This window comes from Mytilus galloprovincialis, chromosome 7 (assembly GCF_965363235.1).
Source record: "Mytilus galloprovincialis chromosome 7, xbMytGall1.hap1.1, whole genome shotgun sequence".
Taxonomy (NCBI): domain Eukaryota; kingdom Metazoa; phylum Mollusca; class Bivalvia; order Mytilida; family Mytilidae; genus Mytilus; species Mytilus galloprovincialis.
Genome location: NC_134844.1, coordinates 60,714,032 through 60,736,081, shown reverse-complemented (window position 1 = coordinate 60,736,081; position 22,050 = coordinate 60,714,032). Strand labels below are relative to the sequence as shown.

At 33.3% G+C, this 22,050-nt stretch overlaps 1 protein-coding gene across 1 annotated transcript in view; it reads right to left on the bottom strand.

The window, feature by feature from the left end:
- The window catches only part of LOC143081840 (fibrinogen-like protein A), a 55,964-nt gene extending 34,859 nt beyond the window's left edge, over positions 1 to 21,105 (bottom strand). The window contains exons 1-2 of the mRNA XM_076257518.1: positions 20,787 to 21,105; positions 11,109 to 11,205 (exon numbers count right to left, since the gene is read on the bottom strand). Coding sequence (XP_076113633.1) covers positions 11,109 to 11,205; positions 20,787 to 21,020 — 331 coding nt within the window. The 5' untranslated portion in view covers positions 21,021 to 21,105. The remainder of the gene's footprint in view (positions 1 to 11,108; positions 11,206 to 20,786) is intronic.
- Between the last annotated feature and the right edge of the window lie 945 nt (positions 21,106 to 22,050).

Genomic DNA, 22,050 nt, shown 5'->3' with positions numbered 1-22,050 from the left:
TGGAGATAATAAAACAATGGATAGACATATTTATACGTCAATGGATCATACATATACATCTTATGTTTACAACGGTTGTCTATGAAAACTACGTATCTTATCTTATCGGTCGTCCCTCTGTCTGTATCACTCTGCTCAACTCTTAATAAAGGAGTAGGGGCATTAAGGCCTAGTTTTTGCCCAAGAAAATAAAATGTTTGGTAACCATTTCAAATTGGCACATAATGTTTAGAAATGCATCGGGTCAAGACATATAAATGCAAAAAACATAAAGATTTTTATCTGATGACGTCACAATGACGTCATCATATGTGCTGTTTCAACAAAAATGATGAAAAAATACAGAATTTATGCAGTTTTCTATCGTTATTTCCGTTGTGGAAACATCCTGCGAGCCAAGAAACAACAAAATAATTTAACAGAAGCTTTATTATAAATATTGACATAATCTCACCAAATATAAAGTTGTTTCTTGGGTGCGCACATACTTTTTCAATCTAAAATATACTTAAAATTTAATGAAAAAAACAAGGAAAATCACGAAATTTAACATATAATGCAAATTAAGTCATGATTTGTTGCCATGGTAACTTGTTCGATGTCAAATTTGTTTTGTTTTTCTTAGTACCTCATACCTTAGTCAAATATGATAACTTTTTAATTTGAAGTTATTTTTGGGCCAAATAAGGGTCTTATTGCCCCTACTCCTTTGCATATCTCGGCTATGTGACGCCAAATACGTTGACCCGGCCTCAATAACTTTGAACTGGACATATCACCGACGTCATAATATATGAAACGACGTTGATAAGTTTGACACGAACTTATCAAGTTATCTTCCGGTTTGCTGGTGAAACAAAGAAAACACTTGTTTCTATCGTGCAAAATACGCAAATATAACCCGATAAATCGATTATCTGATTGTATGCATATTGAAATTGTAAAATATCAGCTGCTCGACACAATATATGAAGCCTTTTGGATCTTGTTCGCCGCGCTCACTCGACAAAAAGCGTCATATTATGACTCGCAGCTGATATTTGACGATATTAATGTGCAGACAACCTGATAATCGGTACTAAATAGTATGAAAGATTTATGTGGCTTACATCTAATTCAGCATGATCAGATGTCTATTGTTTTACTGTTAGATGGGAAATGTTTAATGCGTCCTGTTTTTCATATGAAATATATTTATGATTAAATCATTATATAAATTGGAATTGATTTAAAATCACGACCTGACGTCTGTAACAGTTATTTCAACCTACAGAAATATCCCCATACATATATACTGACGTAACTTTGATACTACGAAGCACTCCGTACCGTTTTCAAACGTTTAAACTTTTAATAAATAACTTTAATGAAAACAATCTATATAAATAAGGTTCGTCGGAAAAACAAGGAAATGGAATAATCAAATTTAGAAAGGAGGAACTATTTCAGGGACAGATATGTAAAGACGTTGAATCTTAAGAGCCAATCCGCCAGAAAACCATGCAATATTCAGAAAATCGTCCAAATCAACAATCACAACTTGACAAATTCTGATACATCATTTTAATCTTTGACATTTAATAAAAGAATTTTACCAATTAATTTTTCCAAAAATCGTATCTATTTTTAGTAACCGTCTCATTAGCATAATGCGTAAATTCATAATGAAACCATGGGGAAAATCCAACCTTTTTATGCCTTTTAAAAATGACCCAGACGCATTTGAAATGGGTAGTTGAGTTTTAAGAGTAAAGTCAGCAGGAACACATCCATTGTTCTATGTTATGATCAATCAAAAATGAAAATTTAAAAGATTTGGCACATTGCAAGGAGCCCGGACATAAAGTCGTGTTTTTTCATACATGAATTTATATGGTTGTCATTTGCTTATATGTTGCAAGACCTGTTCCCGATATGTATGCAACTTATATCAGTTTTAACATTGAATATGGTTTATATCATAACAAAAAATAAAAGTTGGCAAATGGTTACTAGATGTTCATTAGTACCATGGAAGAATGGTGATTTTAGTCCTAAATTTACACTTTTTTATCTTGATTTGAATTAAATTCTAAACACAATTGGAAAAAAAATGGCACATAAAATAATCTAAAAGACTATATAATCAATTTGATAAAAAAAAATGTAAACAAGACATTTATGTACTGCAAGTGCAAAAATCAATCAAATGTCTGAAACCAGTGAGTCCATCTTTTATGCTCTTCCATTGACTTATCTCCCTTGATTAAGATCTCAAAACATGTCAGCTTCCAGTGATGGTTTGGCAGACAACGTCTACAGTGAAGTTTGCGACTTTTTTTTAAACTTGAGGGACCATGTGGGCTATCCCAGTATTTTACATCAATATATAACAAACTTTTTAAAATATTTGAATGCACTAAAGATCAAAAAAACATTTCCCAAAAAAATAATTACTGCCAATAAATTTGACAATTACCAGACAATAATTTAGTGAATAAATATTGTGGAAAATCAAGTCAAGAACAACATCAAGTGTTTTGAGATTTCAACGACCAAAACATAACAATATTCTAAATCATTCTTAGTTAAAACAGTGATCGAGTTGAATCACCTGGAAGACACTGTATATGGCAATATGCTCGCACCGAGCATTGAGAGCGTCAAAACTGCTCTAAGGCACCGTCAATAATTCAACGACACTCTCTCTACCGTTGTATTACAACCAGTTTTGGTATCCAAACATATTCATACAGATACAGACTATCGTTCATCTTAGAAGTCCGAGGCTGAATAATACTGAAAACTATGTTGGCGAATTTCCTCCAAGACTACTTATTCTATATAAGACTAGGAGTGGTTTATTTTCCCATGGTTGTTACATCATCTTGTTTTAGAATATGCCCGAAGTACAGGGACTTTTATGGAATTCATTGGCATAACAGTCAAGCAAGATGTCAACATCCCGACCAACCCTCTTTCAGCAAAGCCAAGACTGACCGAGGATCTTCATCCTTCATAACGGGCTGTATACAGGACGAGTTATTCCAGTAGGAACAGGTATAAATCTTACAATCAATTTTTATTTATTCCTGACGGTCAATCTGAAACTAGGGGACTCTCGATTAAAAAAGGGGGTAAAGGGGCATGTGAATATTCATTTACGCCTGTTTCTAAGACTTCTTATTTATTTCCTATGGCACAGTGCAAACAAAAAATATCACTTTTATATACATTTTTCTGTGTTGGACAGGGTAAAGGGACGACCATTTGAATCTGAGAAAAGGGACGGGGGAAGGGGTAGAATGGTCAAAATCTTTTATATCCTTGCCAGCTAATGACAGAATATTAATTATCAAGCTACATGTATTAACCAGGGTAGAATATTTATGTTCTGCTTAAAAAAATGTTTTAATTGAATTTGTAGACCAGAATAATCAAAATTTATTTCAACATGTTTAACATTTAGCAGGACAGGATTTTATTCCATTTCTCTAATATTTTCAGTTCTGACTTGGCCCTTCTTTGCTAGAAAATGGTAAAGATCCGCTCCCCTCCTCTCCATCCTTGGCGGATTAAGATAGATTTCGGAGACACAAGGTAATGATTTTCATTGTCACGTGTAAATGTAGAAAATGTAGATAAACAATTGCCACGTGCTAATTGTGCAGGGAATCTTTACCCCTCGAAACATACGACGATATTAAGTGACAATTTAAATGTTCTTAATCAACTTATAGAAGTTCCTGTGTATGTTTTTGCACAAATGTTGGAATGTAATCGTATATTTTCGTTTCCTGCTTCACCAAGTTTGTAAACTCTAGACGCTACCATGTTTTCACCTCCACACTGAAGAGAGTTCAAGTGCTACCATTGGTCAAGAATAATGAATTCGGAATGGGCGCGACTTTAATCAACCGAAAGATGGCATAACATTGTTATCACAAATGTTGGCTTAATCTGCCAAGGGTGGGGAGGAAGGGAAGGGATCGTAACCCTTGGCTAGCGAAGATGACTTGGCCAGGATAATCTTGTTCAAAATACATTAAAATCACATGTGAATTAGGGACCTTGTAAAAATTGTAGTGATATATTACTTTAAAATATTGCTTCAGAATGTAAAAAAAAAATGTACACATAAATTTAGAAATCAATTCAAAACTACTTTGCATTTGTGAATTTCATCCCTCAGCTTTTGATAAATCTTCAATAAACATGTGAGAATTCATAATCAAAGACACAAAGGTTGTTCAGCTCTTTGTCTACTAAAAAAATTTAATCTAGTGGAAAATATCCATACTAATACATCCAACAAAACACTAGACAACTTTATCCAGTGAATAATCTTTTTTAATGAACAACTGAGCCATTATTCTATTTTAGGACCCTATAGCTACATGTACATGTACTGATACATGTAGATCCCTTTTAGAAGAAAGAAAATACATCTAAACTACATGCGGTGTTATGCTACACTACCCTACATTTCCTGCTTCATTGACTTTGCTTTGACTTATGTCTTAAATATTTTGTTTCATATAAAACAAAATTAAAGAATTGTTTTATAGTTTTACACTTTTTTTATTTGTAGGCCTATGCAAGCAATGATCAATGAAGATGAAAAATTTTGTAAAAGTGACAATAGCCAGGTCAAACTAAATACATGTCTAGAAGAAAAATATAGGTAAGATTTTTTTAACTCATTAATTTATCTGTTTGTTTAATATGGTTATCATACAAAGTATATGTAATCACTTATATAATTACATAATTATACATCAGTTTTACTGAACAGGTTCTTTTTAACTGGTTTTCCCATTGAAAATCACTTTACTAATTTGTGGTACTATAGTGGGCGGCTCCAATAGTGTCCATGCATAAACTGATGAACTTTTCAGACATTCCATTTTAAATATAAAAGGGGGAGCTTTTTATTGGTACTTTTGAAGATATTTCATCTGTTAGATTAAAGTCATACTTGTCCAAATTTAGAAGATTTTTTTTTAAATTATTGGCTTCCCAGACAATAGTTCGCCGACATGTTTTCCGTATGCAGTGAACTCAACGTGACCTTTCTCGTTAAAATCCGATGACCGCAATACGCATTGATCCGTCATTGAAATAAACTATTATCTTATTGAACATGTTATACACGTGCTCAATATCCATGCTTCTTGATTGTTGATTGTTTACTAGGGTGACAATCGGTAAACTTCGGCTTCGAAACACGACAATTAATTAGCTGCCATATTTTCACATCATAACAGACTGAGTGCAATATTTTTTTGACGATTATACAATATGGATACGTAAAAAATGATAAAATTGTACACATGAGACTTAGTTTACGATGTATTCATGCATTGGTTCAATAATTGGATTAACACAATTTTTCACCAGTCACTCGTTTAATATGACTTTAATTGATTGGTTGTTGGTTGCTTAATGTCCAATGGCTCATATTGCATGCATGTTAAGGACAAGAAGAAATTGAAAATGAATACATTATTGGGGTTCTTTTAATATGCTTAAACTAATCATATATTCAAATTTTAGATGTTGCAATTGGGCCTCATTTTATATTGGTCCGCATTGATGTCCAAATGGTCCAAAATAAAACTTTGTTTGATTTCTTCAAAAAATGAATTCTTGAATTCTTTGATATACAATATACAGAATGCAAACGTTTTTTAGATTTTTAATTTTGGTCCGGTTTTCAAATTCGGCCACATTTTAAGGTCCAAATGGTCCAAATTTTAACTTAGTTTGATTTAAACAAAAAATGAACTCTAGGGGTTCTTTTACATATAGAAATATTCTGAATATAAATAGGTATTTATCTTTTTCATTTTGGACACAGTTTTCAAGTTGGTTCAAAATGGGGCCTAAAATTTAACTGTGTTTGATTTCACCAAAAATTTTATATATATAGGGTTGTTTGATATGCTGAATCTAACCTGTATGTGGTTTTTGGATTTTGGGCCCTGTTATAAAATTGGTTCACATTGAGGTCCAAAGGGTCCAAAATTAAACTAAGTCTTGTCAAGTTTGATCAAAATTTAAATTATTGGAGTTCTTTGATATGCTGAATCCATCAAACAATGTCTTTGTACCATTTTCATTCTGTGTCAGAAACCTATACTTTGTCAAATATTTAATCCCAATACAAATTCAGAGCTGTATTATGCTTGAATGTTGTGTCCAAACTTGTAAATTTTCTTCTTCTTACATGACATTTGTCCATCTTGTTTCTCTGAGACTGGTCTAATCTTTTAAAATGAAACTTTAATGAAAAGATGAGCACAATGTGTAGATCATCCTCTGATGTCAAACATTTTCAAGATGGCCACCAAAAAGGGTAAAAAGTTCAACACTGGTTGATTTCAATGAAAATTGTTATTTAGGGATAGTAATGGTAGTTTGACATGCTAAATAAAGTAAGGTTGTTTTCCCTCCAAAATGGCAAACATTTTCAAGATGACCTTAGAAAGGGTCAAATTGTTATTTTTGTCCAATTTTAATGAAAATTGACATTTAGGAATAGTTAGACATGCCAGCAAAACAAGGACAATTTTTTAAAGATGGCCACAAAAATGGTCAAATTTTCTACTTTCTGTTTAATTTCGGTTTTAAAGAATATTGATATTGAGCTGTATTTTGACATGCCAAACCAAATGGATGCAATTGTTTTGTTGTATAGATCTTATGTTAAGGGGTAGTTGGACATGCTGAAAAAGATTGGATAACTATTTTGCAAAAAATGATTCCCCCCTTTTTTCGCATTGTTTGGAAGACTTTTGTAACTGCATCCACTTACAGTAAAAAATCGTCTATTTTATTTCCTGTCAGTGGTATATAAAATCTAAAAAAATTATCGTTTTGTAGATGCGTAATTTGTCAATGCGAGCTATTCCAGCTCCTGGGAGCCTCTAAATTTATAATGAATAATTTGTATCAATGTATGATTATTTTCTTAAAGTATTAAATGAAACATTAATTATTCTTTTCCATTTGCTGTTATATTTATTTATAAGTCCAGCTCCTATCATATATCACCAGTTACAAATGAGGCGGCAAAATTGAGAAAATTTGAATATGCAAGTTATCCCATTATGTTGTGACATCTACATTTTGTACCAGACACCAACATTATTTGACGAGCTGGGTATTTTTGTCAATTGGGTATATATAGAGAAACTTTGCAGATAGATATGTCTTGGAGTATTTTGGCTCTGAAAGATTACCAAAATCAGCCATTTTTTACATTTAGCTAATTATAGTTGAGCAGCTTACCACACAAATCATGCAAATGTTGATACAAGCATGAAACTTTGTGAGAACATGCCTTCAGGTGTATGTAGTCATATGAGGGGGTTTAGCCACGACAAAAATTCATCCCATCATGGCGGCCATCTTTGATTTTCAAAACGATACCTATCCAGGTAACAGACATCAAGTGCAGGTACCTTTTCTGCATACACATTGCTTGGATTTTATTCAAAATGTTACTAGATAAAGTGAATGAAGGCTTATTTGTCTTATTTAAGTTTTAAAACATCACTTCCGGTCATATATCAGTTGATTATTCTTTTCCGGTTATACAAATATCTTACATTTGATCCATACTACAACATGCCAATGTTTAAATCGTAGTTCTTTGATAGTTATTGATTTAAATCGACGGTTGATGTCAGTATTTGGACCTCATTTCATACCAATTCTTAATGTTTATAAAAAAGAAGATGTGGTATGATTGCCAATGAAACAACTAGCCACAAGAGACCAAAATGACACAGACATTAACAGCTATAGGTCACCGTACGGCCTTCAACAATGAGCAAAGCCCATGCTGCATAGTCAGCTATAAAAGGCCCCGATAAGACAATGTAAAACAATTCAAACGAGAAAACTAACGGCCTTATTTATATAAAAAAATGAACGAAAAACAAATATGTAACACATAAACAAACGACAACCACTGAATTAGTCTTTACTTGGCGTTTGTCCTTAACCATTGCTTGAAATCAGTCCACTTGTGGGGTCCAATATCAGCTTTATAAGATTAAAGTGCTCCCAATTACTCCATGATTGGCCCAATTATTAAGTCTTGGAGTCGTACCTGAATCGACAAGATGTTTTAACGCGAGAGAACTGAGACAAGGATGGGGGATGTATTCCTCTGAAACGTGTACATATATCACGGGAGTTAAATGATACTGAATGAACGATCGGGCTGACTGTAGGCAAACTTTTAATTGCATGGATTACCCGAATTCAGGTAAATTCATTACAAAAGAGTGCTAAACAGATGGTAAAAGGATAATTCCTGGCCCTGAATATCAGAAGTTTTGAGATATTTTATTCAGACAATATTTGCGTTATCGTTCTATCGTTAAATTGTTGATGTTGATTTAGTTTGTTTATATAATAGTTGATTTTTTGAAATGGCGAAAAGAATTCGCTAGTCAGCTTACTCAACAGATAGTAGGGAAACTAATTGGACCAAATGTTGTTTATGTCAGGCAGACACAACTGACCAACTGAAATCGTCAGCTGAAGGATATACAATAAGGGAAAACTAATCCCTCTTTTTCATGAAGTAAATGCACTCTCTATCACTCAAGACATTAAGCGATTAAACGACAGAAAGGGAATTGAATACCTAGTCTGGGCGATTTGGGATGTATTAATGAGACTGCAAATGGGTTGTGGATTCCAAATTGGACACAGTAAGCAGCCATTGCAGAATCCTGCCAGGAGGAAAATGTGGATGCAAGAAAACAAGTTCTGGTAGATGCAAGTCCGCTAAACCAGATCTGTACAACATTGTGATCATGTAGCTGTTAGTATCGGTAAATATGGTAGATTAATACATAAATCGACCTTCCTGTATGTCTCAAATAATTAACTATATACCAAACGGACATTTTTACAGCATATCCTTACCACTATTATTTAACTCGATCGTATGAACTTTTACAACCCTAACCGGAAGTGGTGATTCATTTTTACAAGTATTGTCTGAGTGTTTGAGATATTTTCATGTCATTTTGTTGTATTTGAAATAATTTTCATGGCCAATGTCACATTAAAACGTGTCGATTTGTTAAAAAGTTTCAAATGTTTAGCAAAATGATGTCAATTTTAAATTCAAGATGGCTGCCGTGATAAAATACAAAAATGAGTTGGCTACCCCTCTTATATGCTAAAGTACACCCTAAAGAACGTATGTGCCAAATCCTATGCTTGTATCACCAAATTTCGGTACTAAGCCGCCCCACTATTAAGACAACTGAAAGATTATACAATCATACACTTTATAGACATCATTATTAATTATACATATTCTTACACTTAACGTGATGCATTACTAGGAACAATTATTACTATTATATTTTTGCTGCCATACTTATTTATTTAAACCAGCAAAATATGCAGAAAATTGCTTATTTTTGCTGTTTTAGAGCTATTTCATCTGTAAAATGATGGCGCCCAAAAAAACCTCAAAATTGGTTCAATGTTTTCAAAAAAAAAGTTGTGCTGTTATTTATATTAATACTAAGGTGCACCAATGTGCCAAATATTAACTAACTAGGTAAAAGAGTATGGTTTACTGGCTAATTGGCTCTTAACAGACCTATGGTAAATGATTGTGTATATAGTCCACATTATCGCCGAGTTTCGATTTATACAAATGCAGATTATCACTTAGGCTGGACACAGAACACAACGCCAAGAAAATGCAAAACGAACACACAGGTTTTTACTTCACATATAGGCTTTTTTCAAAGGATAAAAGTACTTTGCTCTTGAACTTGATTTGTCGATACAACATTGTACAAATCAGACTACAACATCGATTTATCTCATGTTGATGACAAAATCCCTTGCTCCACACTTAATAATGTATTTTACATCTAATTGATATAAAGGGCTCACTATTACTAAAATAGACTGGTTAGTGTCTATAACAGAGATGCAACCAGTTTATCTGATGTTTAAACTCGTGAATCCATACTGAATGGAGCAAAAACAAGATGTATTATCAACACAAAACATTGACATGCTATGCATTCTATACCCGTCGTGCTTAAGGATGTACTTAGGTGAGGTTGATGAATTTTTGTCAGATCCTCGGACTACTTGGTTTTTCCCCCTACTATACAGGGTAAAATATTTTGACCAAAATCAACCACTGTTTTTTCATAGAAGACTGCAATATGTCATAAAAATGTCATTGTCAAAATTTGAGCAAATTCTAGATTTTTTCTTACGATTTGAGACCCTAATAGTGCCAATACTAAATATTCTAAATTCTATTATTTTTTTAGTTTCACCTAACTACATCCTTAAACAGATTGATTTTATAAAAAAAATCAATATGGAATAAGGCATAATTAGTTGTCAAAGGTACCAGGATTTTTTACGATTTGAGACCCTAATAATCGGTTATTTTACAGATCAGACGAATGTGCTACTCGTTACGATCTCAGATACACGACAAAATGTCTTTTTTAATTGCGATAAAGGCAAGTGGTATGGGTCAACTAGTTTGTGCTGTACTACTGGTATAGTGTTGACCTAATAACCCTGTCAGATAATTTTACAATTTGAAAGGAATTTAACCGATATAAGAAACTTATGAGCAAGCGATTCTAAAGAGTTCTTGCATAGAGTAATCATTTGCAATGTTATCACAAATTGATGTTGTCGGTGGTTCATGTCTGTCATATTTGTTTTCCGTATATTGTTTAATTTTAAATTAGGCCGTTAGTTTTCTAAATCAAATTCTTTCGTATTTTTCATGTCGGGGCCTTTTATAACCGACAATTCGGTATGGGGTTTTCTCATTGTTGAAGGCCGTATTGTTGTCTAAAATTGCTTACAGCCGCTTAGTTTAAACTTTGGTGAATAGTTGTCTCATTGTCAGTCATTACACATCTCCTTATGTTATACTAACCAAACAACTTGATACTGGAAGAACGAACTAACGGACGAACGCATGACGGGCGGAGAAATGAACGATATAACGGACGGACGAAGGACAGACAAACGGACAGCCTACTATCGTAGGCAGGGCATACAAATATTAAATTTATTTCTATTTCTTGTATAAATACTCGTTTTACCTTGATCCTTGACGCAAAACACACTTCTATCCTTTTTGGTTTCACACACTTCTCCAGGATTACAGGGATTTCCAAGGCATGTGTCATACATAGGATCCTGATATTGAAAAGAATAAAACATCAGTAAAGAAGAAAAACTGAATATTGTATTAATTATCAGCAGCATTTCATACATTTTTTTTTTAAATCGAACAATATAAAAAGAAATAAGATAAATAGTATATTATAATTACCCACATGTATCGTATTCGGAAAAGTGATAGCCAACTTAACCTATCGATCAAAATAAAAGAATCAAGACCAAGTAATGATCTCCGAAAAAGAGAACTCATCAAAACCGACGAAATGCAAGGGTTTCCAAATGTAAAAATATAAGAATCACGCAATATAAGATACAAAAAGAAAAAAGTCAGATAATTCTAGTTCTAAGGTTGAATTATCAAGACAATACAAAGCTTTAAGAAACAAATATAAATATACATCAACTGGAAATATTAGCATTATTTTGGGGAAAAAAACGCCTATTTTAGTGTTAAAATATTCAAACATTTTCCATATAAAAATGAGTATTATTGTCAATGAGACAACTATCCACCAAAGTTCAAATGAGGTGGATGTAAGCAATGATGGGCAATCGTGTGGCCTTCAACAATGATAAAAACACATACCTACAGTCGGCTATACAAGGCCCCGACATGAAAAATATGATACAATTCAATTGAGAAAAATAACGGCCTAATTTATGACAAAACAATTGACGGAAAACAAATATGACAGACATAAAGCAATGACAACCACTGAACAAATGGTCCTGGCCTGGGGGAAAGGACATAAATAATGTGGCAAGGTAAAACATGTTTTTGAGCGCTCAACCGTCCCCTAAACTGTGATTTTAACAGCAAAAAATAAAACCAAACTATAACAATCAGTTGAAAAAAGCTTTATTAACTCATTAGATTGATACAAAGAAAACCATCAAACAAAAACACAGATAGGACGTGGCAGGGTATATATTGTGACTAAAAAATGCACGAATTGCAAGTGTCTGTTCCTCTGTTACAGACAAAGAAAGAATAATTTTAACATTTAGGTTTTCCATTTTATTATAGATTTCAAAAATGTTATGTGTAACAGTTTTAGGTGTGCCAGTATCATTTTGCACACTGTTGATGGGGTTTGGGGATTTGATAAAATTTCTGACGTCCAATTAAGTGTCTTTTTATCTTTACACGAAGCACATTAGTATATTAAACTGTGATTTATATACCTAAGATAAATGTAAAAGCTGCCGAATTGACACTATTGTTTATCAAATATATATATTCTGCCTTTGTTTCCCAAGTTCACCCCAGATAAATAGTGATGTCTAGCATTTTGACAGTGGGGGAAAACCCCACATGTAATATATTTTTTAGGGAAAGTTTTCCATAATTGATTGCAAATTACAAATACAAATAGAAGCTCAAAAACATTACACAATGTTCTCAAAAACACTCACAAAAATGTAGAGTAACAGATTTCTGTTTTTTTTAATAAAATTCAATTTTCATTTACCTCCCTGCTTTGAGTGAAAATTGAATGTCCAACATCAGTAGCTATCACATTTTTGAGGGAAATTTAGAAATTGACTTTTTTCATAATCATGGAAGCACTTAAATATGAATGAATATTTAACCTTCAGAAAAAACGAAAATAGTTAAAGGATAGAATTGAGAGTGTTACAAGAATGAATGAATCGAGGAAAGAAAAACCAAAACCAATTGAAGGGGAAAAAAATCTGGATCTGTTGATGAGGGGAATTTGATATATGAAACGACCAATGATATTGAAAAAGCAATGGGTGGTGGGAATCAAAACAGGACTACAAATAAAGACATGCTATTTGAAGTGATGATATTCTACAGTAAAAACAACATAACACAACCACATGAAGATCAACATATGGCTGCGGAAAACAATGTACCATTCTTGGAATGTTCTTTCTACAACATATAATGAGGAAACATCAACACAGAAACTTTTTGTCACTGCCGAAACATCAATCGAGAACCTTATTCAAAGAGTGATAAGCCATGGAAAAGTTTGTAAAAGTCAATTAGATCTAAAATCAACTGATAATAAGGGTCATGTTGGAGTATGCAAACTTAAATGTGAGGAAAAACATGAACTACTCTGGTCTAGCTCATCTCATATGGGAGACAAATAGCTCTGTAATTTAAGAATGTCTCATGAATTGTATGTGTCAGGAATACTACCAAACCAATATTCAAGATTATGTCAGACATTTAATATTGGTACCATTGGTACCATTGTCGAGACGACGCTGAATAGTTATTTCCAGAAGTACTCCCTGGTAGTGTCACAGCTGGTGAAAGAGTCTTATGAAACTGATCGTTAAGAGGAAATTGCGTCTAATGAAGAACTTCAAGTAGGTATTGATATTGTCACTGATGCAAGGCATATATGTAGTTTGCCTTGGTGCCAGAACGCATAAGGTTTTACATGTTTCAACGATATCTGTGGATTGTACAAGCGCACAAAAACATTAACTAAATAGAACAGGGGGGATTTACGAATATTTTTACAAACCTAGCTGTATTGGATTGGAATGAACATGTAAAAAGGCAAACCCCATCATTACAAATTGTTCAAGATGCAAACAACCCACGTAGAAAAGTACAAGTAAAAGTTTTGAAAAGGAAATCTTACAACATGTGGTCTGAAATCTGGGATCAGTTAGTTCAAATTTACATGGATTCATGATATTTTTTCACTATTTAAAAGTCAAATCATTAAAACATAATCGTAAGTTAATATTTGTTACCTTTTTTTGTAATAATATCTACTACAAACATAACATGCATAACTATGTTGACCCCATTGGATAAGATAACAAAATCGTCAGCTAAAAATTCCTCAAGCATGAGCATGAGCATTTGTTTTGTTTACATATATCAGCTGCTGTTCATATAAAACTTGCACCTCCTACATCACCTTTTTAGTCAAATTGTAATTGCGCATGTCTTCCCGATCACGCTGATGGGATGTTGCTTGTTAAAGGGAAGAATGCCAAAACTTCGTTGACTATATAATGTAAATGCCTTGTCACACATTCAAATGTGTTGTTGTCCCCGAAGATAAAGCCCCAAACAACATCGTTTTTGTGTGTAAAACTCATTACATTAACTGCTTGATAAACGAATTAGGTATTGACAATTCACTTGGAACTCAACATATACCCTCACGACACTTACAAAAGAGGAAATCCTTGATAATCATAGGTCTGTTCTGTGTTCTTTTGGAATTTCAACCAAAGATAAAGAACTGGATCTTCCATCACTGTATTGGATACCTAACTACATAGGTGTCCCTACAGGCAACGGTATATTGCTGGGTATTCCAAGTGCTGCACGAAACTTCTTTCTAAATTATTAACATCTGTTTTATCAGCAATCAAAGACGGGCTTTAAAGTTATTGTGAAACTGCCTATTCTAGAGGGGCGTGAATCAGATGTGGATACTTAAAAATTCCAAAGATACATACATACATACAATCTAACTCTCTTTCATCTTGTAACAGTATTAAAACATTTGACTTTTCTACTCTTTACACTAGTATTCCACATTCCAAACTAAGAGATAAATTGAAAGAGTTGGTATTGCTTTCCTTCATTAAAAAAATGGCCAACGTAGATACAAGTATCTTGTCTTAGGGAGGGATAAATCCTACTTTGTAAAGGAACATTCTGATTCAAACAAAAAATTCTCTGAAACTGATATTATCAAGATGCTTGATTTCTTGTTGACAACATATTTGTTACGTTCGGAGGACATGTTTTTCAACAGACGACTGTCGGCATTCCAATGGGAACAAACTGTGTCCCTTTACTTGCCAACTTGTTTCTTTATTATTATTAGGCTAACTTCATGCAAGAAATTCTTAGGTAGAAAGATAAGAAGTTAGCAATATCCTTTAACTCTACTTTCCGCTATATAGATGATGTTCTTTCACTAAATAATTCAAAATTTGGTGACTATGTGGAACGTATCTATCCCGTCGAGCTAGAGATAAAGGATACTTCAGATACAGTTAAGTCGGCCTCATATCTTGACTTACATCTAGAAATTGACAATGAGGGTCGGTTGAAAACAAGACTTTACGACAAAAGAGATGATTTAAGCTTTCCAATTGTGATCTTTCCATTTCTAAGTAGCAACATTCCAGCAGCACCTGCATACGGGGTATACGTCTCCCAATTGATACGATATTCCCGTGCTTGCATTTCCTATCATGATTTTCTTGATAGAGGGTTGCTGCTCACAAGGAAGCTATTAAACCAAGAGTTCCAAATGGTGAAGTTGGAATCATCCCTTCGTAAATTTTACGGACGTCATCACGAGTTGGTTGACCGTTATGGAATAACCGTTTCACAAATGATATCGGATATGTTCCTTACGTCGTAACTACAATCCCCTTCCCGTTCAGGAATGTGACCTACCAAATTAGACTATTTACCGGATTTGTTATCACATAAGCAACACGACGGGTGCCACATGTAGAGCAGGATCTGCTTACCCTTCCGGAGCACCTGAGATCACCCCTAGTTTTTTGGTGGGGTTCGTGTTGTTTATTCTTTAGTTTTCTATGTTGTGTCATGTGTGCTGTTGTTTGTCTTTTTCATTTTTAGCCATGGCGTTGTCAGTTTTTTTTAGATTTATGAGTTTGAATGTCCCTTTGGTATCTTTCGTCCCTCTTTCACATATATTGCCAAGTTCTTCTAAAAGTACAAAGATTTTACCAATTATCGCTGCAATTTTTTAACACTCAGGAAATACCATGCAAAATATTCTATATTTTCTTTTCGGGTATGCTTTAAAGGAGACGTGACACGATTTTTGTTGATTTTTTTTTTCATTAAATCAATAAATATTAGTCTTAAAACATGTTTTGTACAATTATGCTGTTCAAAACCTGATCAATCGGCATTTTTTAGGTCAAAGAATCCAGCGCTTGTCATAAGAAATGATTTTTAATTAAATAACGATCACGTGCTTGTGCTTACGTCACTATCACAAGCTGGGGAAATGTCTCAAACTGGACAATGTCGATCACTTTTCTGCACAATTACACTATAGACGGTATTGACAGCACTTATCCCGATTACTGACAAACTACAAAGACAATTGACCTTATCAATTTGAGCCATGGGTTGTGGAAAATAACCAAGAAAAAGACATTAATTCTTCATGCGCAGAGTCCAACAACGACGATTTTTTCGTTACCATACATATGGGTTCGTTAGATGAATAAATTTAATAAACCGTTTTCTGCATTTTTTTGTTATTTTAAAGAAAACTACTTTTATTCAGGATTGAACACATAAAGTTCTAATAAGTGATGATCAAATTGTTCTATTGTTTCTCTTTTACGGTAAAGTTATAATTATGTGTGTGCCAGAAGCAGAAAAAAAGATAGTAAAAGTCAAATAAAGCGCTCGCAAAGGGTACGATTTCTTTTTGTTACGCAGAGACTTTTAAGTCGGCCTCATATCTTGACTTACATCTAGAAACTGACAATGAGGGTCGGTTGAAAACAAAACTGTACGACAAAAGAGATGATTTTAGCATTCCAATTGTGAACTTTCCATTTTTAAGTAGCAACATTCCAGCGGCACCTGCATACGGGGTATATATCTCCCAATTGATACGATATTCCCGTGCTTGCATTTCCTATCATGATTTTCTTGAAAGAGGGTTGCTGCTCACAAGGAAGCTATTAAACCAAGAGTTCCAAATGGTGAAGTTGAAATCATCCCTTCGTAAACTTTACGGACGCCATCACGAGTTGGTTGACCGTTATGGATTAACCGCTTCACAAATGATATCGGATATGTTCCTTACGTCGTAACTACAATTCCCTTCCCTTTCATGAAAGAGACCTAGTTTTTGGTGGGGTTCGCGTTGTTTATTCTTTAGTTTTCTCATGTGTACTATTATTTGTCTGTTTGTCTTTTTTAGCCAAAGCGTTGTCAGTTTATTTTAGATTTATGAGTTTGACTTTCCCTTTGGTATCTTTCGTCCCTCTCTTAATAGATATAAATTATCATCAAAAGTAATGCTTATATTTTTTTTGGTTGGAAACTGTACATCATACTATTTCTGCATTAGGAAAATTTTTCAATTCACAATTTTATTACTTTCCCCCCTTTCATGTAAACATTTATTTGAGGATGTTGTTTTAGTAATTAAGTTTTGACACCCATAGCATACTTGACCAGTGGAAAGGTAAGAAGTCAACTGTAGTGTGATTTAGTCACGTGTTATGTTATTTACTGGAAAATATTCACAACACATAATGTTCTTTTTGAAACCATTTCTTCAAATAGGGATAATTTAAAAATGTGTTAAATTTTCAATCGGACTGAGCATGTAACATATTTCAGTCGTGGAGAACATGAGAATCATGTATTAGTTGTACTTGGCTTTGATCTAGCTTACATTATTTGTGCTTTGTTTCTATTATTTTTACGTTAGTGGTTTCTATACTTCGTACCGATCTTTTGAGTTAGACTGACTTTTAAAGGTCTTGTGTACTTTTGTAAAACCTCTGTTACACGTCCGGGGGGAGCGGGGGGTAGGCTCTCACAAACATGTACCCCCGCCACATTTTGTATGTGCCTGTCTTAAATCAGGAGCATGTAGATCAGTGGTTGTCGTTGGTTCTTGTCTGTCATATTTTTCTTCAGAAATTATTTTGTTATAAATAAGGTAGCGTGGCATCCTGACTAGTGAGCCCTTTTATAGCCGAATATACGGTATGGGGTTTTCTGATTGTTGAGGCCGTACGGTTATACCAAATATTTGGTTCAAACGATACTTTCTTCATTGATAATTAAGTTTCCATTTAAAAAAGAAATGTTTCTCATCATCTGATTCTTTACCAACTAGATAGTTGTCAATTATTATATTCGATGTACAATATAAGAATTTAAAAGACTTATGATTCACATTGTCGTGTCATTTCCTTATTTGCTTTTTATGCTTTTTATGAAAACAATATGTGTGTATGTGTATGTGTGGTCGGTAAGCAAATGAGAGTGACAAGCTCAAAGCTTTACTTTAGTCCAATATGTTTAAAAGTAATTTAAACTTTTAAAAACAAGAGTGCACACGCTGAAATGTCTCGCCTTCTATACTAATCATTGATATTATGTTGATAGTCCTAAGTATAAAGCTAAGCTTTAATACAACTGTCACATAAACTTAACATTAACCAAGATAACTAAACAAAGACCAATGAACCTTGAAAATGAGGTCAAGGTCAGATGAACCATGCCAGGCAGACATGTACAGCTAACAATGCTTCTATACAACATATATAGTTGACCTATTACTTATAGTTTAAGAAAAATAGACCAAAACACAAGAACTTAACACTATGCAATGAACCGTGAAAATAAGGTCACGGTCAAATAAAATCTGCGCGACTGACATAAAGATCATAAAATATTTCCATACACCAAATATAGATGACCTATGGCATATAGTATTAGATAAAAAGACCAAAACTCAAAACTTAACTTTGACCACTGAACCATGAAAATGAAGTCAAGGTCACATGACATCTGCCCGCTAGATAGGTACACCTTACAATCATGCCATACAACAAATATAGTAGACCTATTGCATATAGTATGAGAAAAACAGACCAAAACACAAAAATTTAACTATAACCACTGAACCATGAAAATGAGGTCAAGGTCAGATGACACCTGACAGTTGGACATGTACACCTTACAGTCCTTCCATACACCGAATATACTAGCCCTATTGCTTGTAGTATCTGAGATATGGACTTGACCACCAAAACTTAACCTTGTTCACTGATCCATGAAATGAGGTCGAGGTCAAGTGAAAACTGTCTGACAGACATGAGGACCTTTCAAGGTACGCACATATCAAATATAGTTATCCTATTACTTATAATAAGAGAGAATTCAACATTACAAAAAATCTCAACTTTTTTTTCAAGTGGTCACTGAACCATGAAAATGAGGTCAAGGACATTGGACATGTGACTGACGGAAACTTCGTAACATGAGGCATCTATATACAAAGTATGAAGCATCCAGGTCTTCCACCTTCTAAAATATAAAGCTTTTAAGAAGTTAGCTAACACCGCCGCCGCCGCCCCCGGATCACTATCCCTATGTCGAGCTTTCTGCAACAAAAGTTGCAGGCTCGACAAAAATCATAAACAAGAGCAGCAAACATCTTTATATATGAGTTTCACGACATCGACAAAAAAATAACAAAATGAAATCCATATCAACCATAGCACATTATACGTGTTAAAAATATTGGTTTCTTTATAAAACAGTCATTAGAAGAAATGGCAGAAGTTTTATAACTTTTTCCATGTGTTCATTTCTAATAGATTTGTTATTTTCTTGCTATGTTATGTTTGTTTTTGTTATTGTTTTTTTTCACAAACTAATTTTGTTTATATGACGATAAAGATACTATTAAAAATTTGTTGTGCTCAAAAGCAGATCTTTTGTGGAGGTTTCTTTTTTTTTAAACAAAACAAAGAGGTGTATTAATAACTTATAGATGATTAACCAGTATAGGTAGAACTAGATTTACTTAAGGTCTAAAAACTAATCAAAGATATCAGGCTTATAACTTGGTGTACTTTTTCGATGCATTAAAAATATTATAAATATTATACACTTTTTCATTTGTTAAAATTTTATAATTTTATCATTTAAAGCTTTGTAAACAAAATACGTAATCGTTATGGTAGCAAATGTATTATAAATTGATTATGTTTAATCTAAATTTGTTTCCGAAAGTGTTTGCTTGAATATTTATATATATTATAAGTTGAACATTGTCAAAATTAATATCACCTGTCAATTAACATACAGCCATACCACAAAACATGACATTTTATATTATAGTTTCAGATATGTCTATAGACTACAATTACAAAATCAGCAATTTATGTAACATGTTGGTGGAACTTTCATAATCCGTCCAAAAATTGATATTTAAATACTTTGTTATAAAATGCAATGATGTGTAAAATAAATCATTGGTAGACTAATTAATAGACTTGAAAATAAGCACCTTAATGAATTGTGTTAAGGGTACCTCCTTAATTCTACCAGAAATCCCTCAATTACCACAGTTAAACAATAAAATGATACACTGTTAGCAGGAAGGGGTAATATCAAAAACAAAATTCAAATACAATACAAAGTGTTTCTCGTTTCTCGTTTTTTTATATAGATTAGACCGTTGTTTTTCCCGTTTGAATGGTTTTACACTATTCATATTTGGGGCCCTTTATAGCTTACTGTGCTTTGTGAGCCAAGGGTCCATGTTGAAAACCGTACTTTAACCTATAATGGTTTACTTTTATAAATTTGTGACTTGGATGGAAAGTTGTCTCATTGACACTCATACCACATCTTCTTATATCTGTTAATTTGAAATTCGATTTTACATTCTTATCTTTTATAAGAAAATAACCTTAAATGTTCCAGCAGCTGATAGCTACACATAACATAGAAAGTCTCTCACAGATTTTCTTTCTCAAGTTTACTAATGCTGTTGCAAGGTTAACATTTAAAAGTAAATGAATTTACTAAAGATGGATAAAAAAACACTTACCCCTCTATAATGATTAACATCAACATAAACAAATCCAACCTCGTTTTGAAAGTTTTCGACAAAACCAGGTTTAGGTTTGTAGTTCAGTTCACATCGTAATATATGTCTGTTATAGTTGTAAGAATTACATCTTGGTCTCCGGATACATTTGTCGAAACAGATTATCGGGGAAATGTTATCAAATGTACGAATTTTATATCCTGTGAGCCTAGTGTTCATTCTGTCTGGATTCATAATCCTAATTCCGGATTTGCATTCAGCAGAAGCTATTACTAGCAAATCAGCCAATGGTAGTAACAATTGTCCAAGACTAAATATCATGTTGATATCAGGGTTGGAAAACAAATGATACTTTTAAATGGATTAAATGATGCTTTATAACAAAGTATACATTCCAGTATATATAAATAGGATATTGTTCGTTATACGTGTTAAACATTGGCTGAAAAATTCGAATATCGGATTCACAGTCATCCAATCGAAAAGCATAGCTCTTTCGCTGTAATTGTAATATGATAAATGTAGATTGTAAATCAGACCCTGAGTGGTTATATAATCCGTAACAATATCCGTCTTCACATTGATGACAGTCAATTCATCTAATTCATTTGTTCAATCTTTCCTTTTTTTGACAATTAAAATGACGTAGGTCAACGAAATATATATTTTTACTGGCAAAAGCAACAACTCTAACACATCAAACGAATGGAAAACAACTGTCATATTCCTGACCTGATACAGGATTTCCTTTTTGTAGAAAATGTTGAATTTCACCTGGTGTTTTTAGCCAGCTCCACTTCTTACGTGTTTGACAGTTGCATACGTTTTCAAGGGGGAGATTCAATCCAAATGTTTGAAGATATAAAGGTGAATTCTATAAATTGTAATCGAAAAAATACACGAAATGAAATAGTCGACAGTGAAAATGGTAAAAAAATAATCATAATATAACAACTCCAAAAGTACAAAAATTAGCAATAACACCTAGATTGGAAGTCAGGTTGTCCAAAACTGTAAGTTTTATTCTTTGTCCTCAAATGTTAAACGTGCTTGGCAAAATATAGACAGCCAAACAGTATCATTTAAAACACTAGCTGACTCTTGTTTAAATTCTAGCGAATCTGTTGGTGTAATATTTGGTAGTGATATGTTATTACAGCCAATGGCCCAATACCCCGAAGGCTACCAAAATTACCTCTGTTATGGCATGGAAATACGTATATAATTTAAAGTTATCGTCATTAAGATTGCGAAATCCTTTTAA